Genomic DNA, 11,815 nt, shown 5'->3' with positions numbered 1-11,815 from the left:
AAAGTGAAAAGTTCCTTTAGGTTAAAGATTTGTAAGTTTTGAGTTAAATGAACACAAAAAAGTAAGTTGCCATAGCAAAAGCAAAAGAATTAAGTGAAATTAATGTAAATAAGTCCATAAGATAAACTGCAGCCCAAACACACTTTTTAGAGTGTACAATCGCTTAGGTGCCATGCATTCACATTCTGCCTTTCGAGGACATAAATGGCCAGTTTATGCCTACATCTGATTCATATTTTTAGTGGCTGAGCTGCTAAAGCTCATGTAGATTGGTGGTGACATTCCATAGTGATAAAAAAGAAAAAAAAAGAGGTTTAAAGAGCTTACAAATCACATTTTTTGTTGCTTTTGAGATGAAATTCTATCACCTCTGGCACCTTTGTGAGAGGACAGAATGATGGATAAAAACCTTGTGGCAAACAAGATAGCAGCAAATATTTTGTAACTTCTGTTCTGTTTCTACAGTTGTGTTGTGCTGATATCCATGTTTGCTGCTACAACAAGTGCAGCAATGTTTCTGGAGGCAAAAAGGAAGTCAAGTCACTCATTCTAAATTAGTACTGAAGATCGCCCTGAAGGATTAAGTGACATTATAAATGGAGCACACATAGAGGTGATTACATTGTAGCTGCAGTATGGAAGCTGCTGTAAAGGCTATATTGCAAAATTGGTGCTTTGCAGTCATGTTCAAGGCTGAATCTATGTAAAATTGGAAACTGGATGCCTCAAAACCACACTGAAGTTTACAGCACAGCTAATTATGGTCACTGAGTACAGTGGTTAAAACGGGGGGACATCTAGTGCTGTAGCTCAGCTAAATGCCTTGTCAGGGCTTTGAAGTGTGACAGGACTGTGGAGCAACAAAACTGAACATCAGGACACGCTTCCGCGGGCAGACGACTGTTTTCGCCGGCTGAGTCCCAAATGCATGGCAGTTATGAACACAAATGGACTGAGATGCAATAGGCCACTGAAACCCTCGACAGCCAATTATCCACCTGTTCTCAACAGCTGAGAGCAATTTCATCAATGTGGGAGAAAGTCTTATTTAAAAGTCAATCAGCCGGTCGCAGGGGAGAAGGGCGCACATCTGTCAGTCAGCTTGTCTGGCTCCCATGATCACAGTAAACTCTCTAAACAACAACAACAGCAGACATACCTGTCTGTCCTTGATAAAATAAACAGTATTTACCCTCACACTACAAACTATGAATGTTAAGTAAACATAGTAGCTTCTAGCTGGAGATGAAATATATAACAAAGTAAGAAAAGGGAAAAAGTGACAAAAATGTTCTTTTGACAATTGCTAAAATATGTTTTTTGACAGAAAATCTTTTCATATTTTTTTTTTAAAGTTCCTGGGAAAGAATCGTGATATCTGAGCATGTCAGTAAAGGACCAGAGACTGTGAAAAACAGCCATTGTTTGTTTCTCTCTTAGCAGAAAGTGAACATCTATTCTTTACACCCTTGTCCCTTAGTTGGGGTACACCCTGAACAGGTTGCCAGTCTGTCACAGGGCAACACAGAGACACACAACCATGCATACACACACTCACACCTAGGGGCAATTTGGAGAGGCCAATTAACCTGACAGTCATGTTTTTGGACTGTGGGAGGAAACCAGAGTACCCAGAGAAAGCCCACGCATGCACAGGGAGAACATGCAAACTCCAACCGGGGCCAGGAATTGAACCCAGAGCCTTCTTGCTGCAAGGCAACAGCTCTACCAACTGCGCCACTGTGCAGTAACCTAAATAATTGAAACATATGTTAAAAACAAAATAATATTTGAATGCTTTTTAACAAATACCCATGACAAATATTTCTAAATTGGTCAAAAGCAAAGATAAACGTATCATTTTAAAAGTCTATTTGATAGGAAATAATCTAAAAAGAGCATCTTTAGTGCTTCCATAAAATTAAAAATATATATATTTTAGGTGTAAGGAGTTAAAAAAATATTCCTTGTAAAAGAAAGGATAAAATAAAAACTAAAGTCACAGTGCAACACAGTCAGCTGCCTGAGGCTGCAAGCTAATCTAAGCTACTGGTTTTAGTTCCTAAAAAAACATGGACAGGTGCTTCTTGCAACTTGCCTCATACAAACCAACAACCCAATAAATAGTTGCAAGAGGACGTAAACACGTCAGGATAAGGGAGTTAGCAATTGTTAACCTTCAGATGCATGAGTGACTGGACCCTACACTCTCCCATAACTGGGTCAAAATGGACCCAAATTAAAATCAATGTGTTTCAATCGGTGTGCACATGCACACACAATAACAGAGTCTTTCATCTCCACCGTTTCTACATGCATACTCTGTATGAGGGATCTTTTTTCTGTATCTACTCAGCACAAAATGCAGGCTAATATCAGTGGAACCTGTTATTATGTAAACCAATAACCATTTCCTCTAAATGTTCCTCCTGTATCTGTATCAGACATCAGATGAATTACAGATTCACATCAGGAGTTTGACTTTTTATCACCAATTACGTATGTATCATTAGATTCAGGTGACTTTGTAAGGCCAAAGGACATTGTGAGAAAAGTAAACGCTTTCCAGAGTTTGAGTGAAATAACACACAATTCCCTCAGAATAACCTTTTGACTTCTACATTACTGCAGTACAGTTAAACTCTCCTGAGTAAAGCATGGACAGAATGCAAGTAGAAAATTGAGTGTCTTGGCTATTTCAGTTTAGTACTGCTGCTATGCTTTACACAACCACAGTTTGTGATAGAAATGTATTATTTTTTAATCAAAATATCCCATGTGTATCATAGTGAAAATGCAGGTCAGAACCAGAGCAGAAATTACACCATCTACCTGATGCCTGCAAAAATTCTAGTTTTTCATACTTGAATTTTTTTTACAAGTGTTTCATCACAATAGCAAAATACAAGTAGCAACTGCTTAAAATAAAGAGCTTTTATAAATCTCTGGTTGTGTCAGGAGTCAGGTCTCACAGCTACTGCTCTTAAACATTTCTCCTCTATTTTTCTCCTTACTATACATATAGCCAGATACAGTTTTTGGTTAATGATCTCACATGTGGGCTAAACGGCAAGCATGACTGAAAGTTCTGAAAATCTTTGAAGATGGCTCTGCGCAGCACAATGTAATCCTCAATGGTGTGAAATTGTGGTCAAGTCGTCAAGTCATGTCTGCAGGTTTGGTAAACAGAAGAAGATGAATGACTTTTCCCAAATCAGCTCTCCTTGACTGGGATTATGGAAGCAGGTCCACCATCAAAAATACATCCCCAGTTAAAGTACGATACAAATCCAGCCCTGCGGCTGATGACAGCTGGGTTGTCATCAGTTGACAAGAATGGGAGAAGACGAGAGGCAAGAAGACGAGAAACAAGAATCCAACAGTGATTTGAGGAGGGAGTGTGTGTTAAATGAGTCATTTTCATGGTACAGAATTATAAGACAATCCCTCTAGTCAAAAAACAAAATTAAGATGTTGTATCAAGAGGTTTCAATTAAAAATGCAAAGATGAGGCTTTTCTCTTCCAATAAATATTTCTGGCTTTTATTGAGGTCTGACCTGCCAATTCCAGTTTCAACCAATGCAATCAAATAAATGAAAAACAATGCACTGTGAGTTCTTAAATAAAGGATATAGACTTGAATCCAGAAGAAACAGAAGAAATGACCAGATTACCTTGTTTATTTAACCAATGTATGTGCCCCTAATATAAAACTTAAGGTCTCATCTTTGCACTTTGTAAGTAGGGGTTCCATTGGCATCAACAAGCCATGACCTTCAGTTTGCACTGGAGCAGTTTGCAGACAAGTGCAAATTGGCCAGGATGAAAAAATTAACGTCATGGTCCTCAAATGGAAAAAAAAAAGAAATAAAAATGGACTGCTCCATCCAGATCAGAGGTCAATGTCTGCCTTGAGCAGAGAAGTTCACAAGTGGTGTCTTGTTCACAAGTGACCGTAAGTTTCTGTAACCATATCCCAAATACAAATTGTTTAAATAAGCTTCTGGAATAGGGGGGCAACAATTTGTTTTGGAGACGGAGTGAGCCGCTCCATATCCCTGGAGAGTTTGGAGCCGAGCCTCTGCTCCTCTGCATTGAAAGGAGTCAGTTGGGTTGGTTTGTACATTTAAATAGTATTTCTCCTGAAAGTCTCTCTTTGGATGTTTTTCAGGCTGAAGGAGCTACCTGGTTAAGTTCAAAACTATTCATACCACTGCACTTGCAATCTAGGTCTAAAACATTCTTTCAACTATATACAAAATATTCTGACTTAGAATAATAATATTAACATTGTGTTGTCTGGACTTGAATCTCGTCCCTGAAAATTAGAGGAAACTGCAAATTAGAAAGACGATGAGAGGCCTTCCAAGGACTGGACTTGTTAGCACTCCTTACCCAATCTTAAAGGAATACACGATAATGAATGAATGGAAATTAAAATTAACATTTTTCAACTGTCAGTCACCATCAGAGTCAATCATGCGAAAATTGGATATTTCCGATCTCTGTTCATTAATTGGTGCATCTCAATTACCACAGCTGTCCATTAAACTACTAACACTCATTACAAGCTTGCTTTCTCATACCTCTACACAAGCAACTTCAGATACAAAGTGAAACAACTTAGTACTTTTTAAAAAATAACTTCATAAAAATAATATCCTTTTGGGATGTTGTACAGGAATGTGAATGAAATTAGTTACACTCTCCAGACTTCAACCTGTAAATCACAAAATCTAATCTATTTCAGAGCCAAATTGTCAGCAAATAATACTTTATCGCACCTCGTTGTCAGTAACACCGCTTGAACTGTTGAGATAAATGTTCCTTTAACGCCCTCTGGCTTGGGGCGTCTTTGAGCTGGAAGTGAGCCCCGATTGCAATTCATCACTGCAGGGTATATATACTATGTCAGCATGCTGTGGGGGAGGTCGATATCCCGCCTAGGCAAATAAATATATTTACATTTATTCATTGGAAGCCATTACATGAACCGTGATTTGAACTCAAGAAATCACTTTTATCCCCTCAGTTCTTTCAAGCAGCCCGTAAGGCAAAGATCCCCCGCCGATGCAGAGACGGTCTGATGCGGGGATCAGAGAGCGACATCTGAAAGTAATGGCAACTGCACATCTAACACTTTTAACTGCACTGGATTCAACTTCGTTCAGCCTCAAAGAGCAAAACTTCCCACCTCCGCGAAAAAAATAGTCACGTCAACTTACCACCCCCGTGTCCAGCTGCTCGGTGGCCAGAGAAGGAGCCGCTCCGGTCAGAGGCAAAAAACACAAAATCGGCAGAAAAATCAGCATCTCCGGTGAGATGTTCCTCGTCCGCATGCGAAGAAGCAGAGGAACCATGATGCCCTATGACAGGTTGTTCCTGCTGGGCTCACACAACGACCCCGACGACCGCATCCACGGGATAAAACCACACGCCGAGACACGGTGAAAATGTGCCAGTTTACCTTACTGTGGAGCGCAAACACATAAAACACATTAAAACCGCTGGCGGTGGGTGCGTTCGGGATTTATACAAGTTTGGTTTTCCTCAGAACGACACTTGGAGCCATCAACTAATGGGTCATGATCGCGGGGAAGGGCTCGATCCTTCTCAGATTAGTCCACTGGAGGTGAATATCCCAGCAGAGAGAGACAGAGAGACAGAGACAGAGAGAGAGAGAGAGAGAGAGAGGCGCTCCACTCCTGTCTGTGCAGTCTCTTGCACTGAGGAACCACAGCAGCTGCGTGGGGCTTCGTCCCGGGCTGAAGGAGTCCGCTTGTTGACGCGCGCAGCAGTGAGGAGAGCATAGCCACGGTCCTGAAACACTCAGAGGGGGGAGAGTGGGAGGCAGGCAGGGAGGGGGAAGGGAGATCCAGCGCTTTTCTCAGCCACCCTGGAGACTGGCGAATTCCTGATGCGCGTCCTGAGTAATCTGAGAGCGTTGCTGGGGTTCACACTTGAAACGTGTCGGCGCTGTTCATAGTGAGACGTACATTTCAATTAATTTCAATTCACACAAAAAGAGAAAGAAATGTTGGAGATTAAAAAAGAGAAAACTTTTCTTGCTTTATATGCTGTTATGTCTTGCTCTTTTTCTCCATATCGCATGTGATATCAGTAAGGAGAGGCACAGAAGCGTCTCAAAGGTGTTCACACCCCTTTGGCATGTCATAATCATTAACTTTGACGTGTTTTAATTGGTTATTATATTATAGACTGACAGTGCAATTGCTAACTGAAGGGAAAATAATTGGTTTTGCTTTTTTTTAGCAAATGAAAAAGCTGAAATCCTTGAAATCCTGCTTGACCAAAACGTCTCTTGGAGTATATGTCTAACACCTTATAAAATACGATTTTCACAAAGTCTCACACTCAGATACTTTGAATGGAGTGTGAACATCAACTTTCAAGGCATAGAATCACAATTATATTCAGGTCTGGTTTTTCTTGTGCCATTCTAACACATTTACATGCTTTAATTTAATCCATTCCACCACAGCTCTGGGTCATTGTCCCATTTGAAAGGTGAACCTGTTTCTCTCTCTCTCTTTTTTTTTTGCAGCCTCTGACAGTTTTTTTTCTTTTTTTTTTTCCAGAATGACCTGTTTTTAGCTCATTAACTCTGAGAGGCTCTCCACCGCTTTCCCCCTGATATTTTTGCTGTGCTCCTTGGTCTTCATGATACTGTTTCTCTCCCAACAAATCACAAATGCTTTCACAAAACAGTCATATTTGTAGTGGGAATAAAATACACATGTAGGTGGTTTCTGAATGAAATGATTGCGCTGGTGCTCATCCAGAGGTGTCAAATCAAAGGAGGCTGAACATTTCTAAAACCTTGAATCTGTTACTTCAGAATTAGGTGCTGCTCTGTGTTGACCTATGGAGTACAGAGTGTGCCAAAAAATCGAAATGATCCAACTTCCACACACTGAAGGCATGTGGCTTTGGGCTGCCAAAATGTGTATATTTAGAGGGGTAACAATCCTTTTTGTAATTAACAGTACATTTTTGTGATTATTTCTATCCACTTCCAGAAGTGTTTTGAATAACGTCTGCCATTTTGTAAGTCAATACTGCCTGCCAGCTGCAGGAACATTTAAAACCGTTAAACATACGCACTCATCAAAAACTTTAAAGGAAAACAAAGTTCTTCAAGAAGCCACAAGTGTCTTGCTGGAGCCTTTTTATTTAGGGGTCAAGTGCAAACTGACAGGTAAGACTCAGAAACAAAGTTTAAATGCAAACTTTGAATGAACCTTTTATACGTCTAAGAGAAGCTAGTAATCCTCAACAGCTCTTATAGAACAGAGTGGAATCAGTGACCTTGTGGATGATTGACTGAGTTGTATAGTATATTCGGTAAGGTGACTCTTACTTGTTGTGGAGTTGCTACATATACAGGAAAAGGTTTGTAGATCCCAGAATGGCTGAACATGTTGATAGAGTTCTTTCTTACGCAAGTATCTTTACTTTTGCCTTTTTTTTTTAAAATAAAATTATATTCCATGATTGAAAGCCTTACAGAAAGGAGGGCTGGGTCACAGAATCTTTTACAAATAGGAGTCCTGTTGGTCGCATTAGGAGCATCTCAATAAATTGGAATATCATTAAAAAGTAGTTTTATTTTTAGAATTCCATTAAAAACATGCATTTTTCATTACACTCACTGTGATGTACTTAATTGATTTGGTCTTTCTGACCACATGACTGTAACATAAAAATAGATTTTGTTCATAAAATTCCAAACAACACTTTCCAAGAAAACTGGAATATTGCATAAGATCAATGAAAGATATATTTAGCATGGAAATGCCAGGTTACTGTCATAATATGGCCTACAATTATGGAGAAGACTGCCAACTTGACATTGTCCTGCAGACACCCATCCATAAGGAGGCTAAGCCACGAAAGGTCACGGCTAAAGAAGGTGGCCTTTTACAGAGTGCTGTACCAAGCATATTGATGGATAGTTGAGGAGAGAAAAAAAACATGGTGGAAAAATATGCACAAAAAATATGGATAACATAGAGAGAGTAGGCTTATAAAGCAAAGACCAGGCAGGACTTCCAGGGAGATTCACAAAGAGTGGCTGGAATCAGTGCTGCCACACACATAGCCAAAAAAAATAACTTTATAACATCTTTGGTTTAAGCAACTGATGAACCAGAGACAATGGCAAAAGCTAGGCTAGTGAGAAAAAGACTGGCCTTCTGTTTTATGGTAAAAAGTCATTTTTTAAGCTTAAAGTAAATGTTTTATTTTCTTTATGTGTTAACGTCCCAGAGTCTGGAGGAAGAGAGTAAAAGATACATGATTCAAGTTTTGTGAGGTCCAAAGAGCTTTCTGATTTGATGAGTCATGCAATCTGGCTCACCATCGTCTCTCCTTTTCTAACATGCTATTTCAGGTAGCTGTGCTGCAGAACTAACAAGATTATTTACATAAGCTGATTAAAATCTAGAGGCCCTGGTTTGAAGTGAACTGGCAATTTGTGCAGCATTTTCATTGCATCATTAGGAAATATAAAGCAAGATCACAGCCCAGGATATCCAGGTTTGTTTTTTTATTTTATTTTATTGTGAATATTTCAAGCCAATCAACTAAAAGTATTGATTACAACTCAGACTAGATCTAACCATGGTTAATAAGAAGAGCTACAGTAAACAGAATAAAATATATTACAGTAGAAGCTGGGTCACTAAAAAAAATACTCTCAGAAATGCAAAGATGTTATTTTTCCACATCGCTCGTTAATTCTTTATCTTTTAGTGGACATCAGCAAAAATAGAAAACACCATGGGGCAGCAGGTAAAATCATAGCAAAAAATATTTTGTATCGGATGACTTTTTTTTTCTTTATAGGAAAAAATAATTAGTCTAATTATTTTTCTTGCTTAGCTGTAAAATCCACCACGTATTGGAAGTACACACTGTAATTATTAGCAATTAGAGCCACATGCCTCTGCAGTACATTTTAACTATTTAACAGTCAGGAAGTTAATTTAAGGGAATAAATTAAAGAATTTTAATACACTTAAAGAAAAAAAAACAATAACTACAGAGAGAAATACTTGTTACTTATTGAGACCTCATCTCTGGTGAATGATGGCTCACATGGACGCATTTCCCTCTCAGCAGTCATTTATCACAGGAAGAAGAAAATCACATGAAAAACATGTTTTTTGCTCAGCAGTGTTGCGTTTTTCTGTGCTACCGCAGAGCTCCCAGCCTCAGCTAGACTGGTTTCACAGCCACAACATTACGATAATTGTAGCATCTGAACATTGAGTCTCTCAGCATGCCTGCTGGCGAAAAAAAGCTTTGCTTTATTCGCTTTCACATTAAGAGAAGGTCAAAATAGCCATTTGCGCATCTCAGCCTGCTGTGTGCGTCTTACCTGAAGTATTTCACAGTTTTTAGACTATTTTTCTTGCAAATTTTAACTATGGTCTTGGTCAGATTGGGAAAAAAACAAAAAACAAAACAAAAACAAAAAAAAACACCTTTCGGCCAGTGTCTATGGGGGCTGGGTGGAGCTTTTGAATGGTGTTGTAGTCTATTTCTGCTATAGAACAGAATATTCTTTCTGTGCAGAGTTCTTAGAGTTCTGGAAGTCCTTGTGCTATATGGTAAAATAGAAATATTGCCTTTCATCTATTTTTTAGCACAATATATTACACAAAGAATTTATATCAAGTCTTGGACGTGTCTGTGTTTGATCACTGAAATGGAGTTAGATTATGCTTGCTCGCATTTTTAATTCATAAATCAGAAATTATTTAAAGCATACTAATTATGTTTCATTTTCCATCTTATGCGTCTCAATGTGGAGAGGTTGTAGGTTGCGATGCTGCAACATGCGAGGTAGCCTGTCACCTTATATTTGGACAACTTGCGTCCTTTTTTATGCATCACATAATCAACATGCAATGGTTGCATTTATGTTTGTAATGGGTATGTATTTTTGAAGTTTTTACAAAAAAAAATCAGCTTTATTCTTGAAACTGAAAATAGTAGTTTCTTTGATGATTTTTGCCAGCGTGAAAAGATCAGTAAAGGGGGACGGACTCGTCCCATTTGGTCAAAACAACTTGACTGTAATGTTTTTTTTTTTCATAAAAAAATGAACATGCACCGTCCATTTCCTGTTGGCAACAAAACAATCAAAAAGAGACTTGCTTTTAAAACTAAAGGCAGGAAATATGCATGTCACCAAACTCCTCTTTTCCCTTTAACTGAGTTATGACTGCCTACTAGAGATTCATTAAGTGTTTACAACTTAAAAAAATTGGTTTATTAAATCTGTATTGACCATCTCTGACGGAATTAGTTTGAAGAATCTAGGACAATTTTTTAAACGACAGTGGAACCTAAGAGCTTCCGATAGTGGAACAGATTTCAGCCATGTAAGAAACTCCAGCAACAAAAGTAATTCATCATACTTCATACCTACTTTATGTAAAGTCTTTGAGTTTAATTAATCATGTCCTGTTTTAAAGAGAAGAAAAAAGTGGCATCTGTTTCGTCCATATGCCTTTCGTTTTGGAAAATACAACCACATCTGCTCTCTCTTCACAGCTTGCAAAAAAAAAAAAAAGCATAAAACAAAATTTGTTAGGTTTCGGATGCTAATAGTAGATTTATTGACTCACATCTAACTTAGATAAACATTTAAAGTTGATTATGCTTCTTTTAGAGCTTTGTTAGTTATCGTTTACTGTAGAAATACAGATACGTTTGTCTCTCTCTGGCTTGTATAAGAGGCCTCAAAGCTTAAATTTAAACCCCAGAAAGATCTTATTTACTTTAACTGTGTGCACAATCTTTAGGCAAACTACGTATGTTCCCACAGACTTTAAAACACTTTAAAGCCATGTCAATATCCTTACTAAGTGTAAAATTCAATAATAGTATCCTGCTAGTTTAAATAAACAAATGTAACAGTGATGAAGTCCTTCTGATGTTTGTCTTTCTAAGCCCAATTGAAAGTCGCACTTGCCTTTTTTGATCATGATATATTCCCAGTCTCAGTTATAGCTCTAGAAAGTTTGCAAGTGCTCAGAGCTTCCCAGCATTAACTCTGCAATGAAAGCTTTATTGTTCCTCTTGTGGCTTCTCTCAGCTCTTTGTGCTAACTTTCTGTGAGAAGACTTTGCTTGAGGTTATATTTCATAATTCACATGTTCTCCCTTTTGAAATGGAGAGTAGAAAGCCTAAAGGTGATATCATCAAAAAATCAAACAGTCCTAGACTGAAAACTGATAAAGGTAGGAATTAAGTCAACGTTGTTTGGTTATGTTTGACGTGCTTAATAGCTTTTTTACATTCTCAGATTTTTGGTGTATCCCAAGTAGACCTGCATTAATTCTGATGTAGACCTTCACGTTGCAGAAAAAGCTTGTTTTTTGTAAACCTCAGATGCTACAGAGTCAAGCTAAAAAAATCTAATCTATGTTGGGGGTTTTTTGAAGCAATTTCAAATTCTGTTGTCCATTTTCATAGACTATGTTAAAAAATTGTGATCATTTCAATGTAACTGCACTCTTCTGTCTTATTATGACACGCCTGCCACTTCTTATAAGATCATCCATCCATCTATCTGTCCTTGGTCATCTATTCATGTCTATCCTTGCAATGTCGAGGGGTGGGCCCCAGAAGTCGTTGGGCGCGAGCGGCAAGATACGCCCTGCACAGGTCGGCAGTCCATCACAAGGTCTTGTGAGGTCAGTGGAGAGGAACTGATCATTGATTATGCAGCACCTTTTACTTATACTGCTGACAACATTTTTTTAAGCATAGGTCAGGGTC

At 38.5% G+C, this 11,815-nt stretch overlaps 1 protein-coding gene across 1 annotated transcript in view; it reads right to left on the bottom strand.

Moving 5' to 3' along the window:
- The window catches only part of LOC103147292 (matrix metalloproteinase-17), an 84,215-nt gene extending 78,321 nt beyond the window's left edge, over positions 1–5,894 (bottom strand). The window contains exon 1 of the mRNA XM_007565547.2: positions 5,227–5,894. Coding sequence (XP_007565609.1) covers positions 5,227–5,361 — 135 coding nt within the window. The 5' untranslated portion in view covers positions 5,362–5,894. The remainder of the gene's footprint in view (positions 1–5,226) is intronic.
- Between the last annotated feature and the right edge of the window lie 5,921 nt (positions 5,895–11,815).

This window comes from Poecilia formosa, unplaced genomic scaffold, assembly GCF_000485575.1.
Source record: "Poecilia formosa unplaced genomic scaffold, Poecilia_formosa-5.1.2 Scaffold6, whole genome shotgun sequence".
Classification (NCBI taxonomy): Eukaryota; Metazoa; Chordata; class Actinopteri; order Cyprinodontiformes; family Poeciliidae; genus Poecilia; species Poecilia formosa.
Note: the sequence above shows the minus strand (reverse complement) of the source record. Positions and strands in the feature narration are given on the sequence as shown.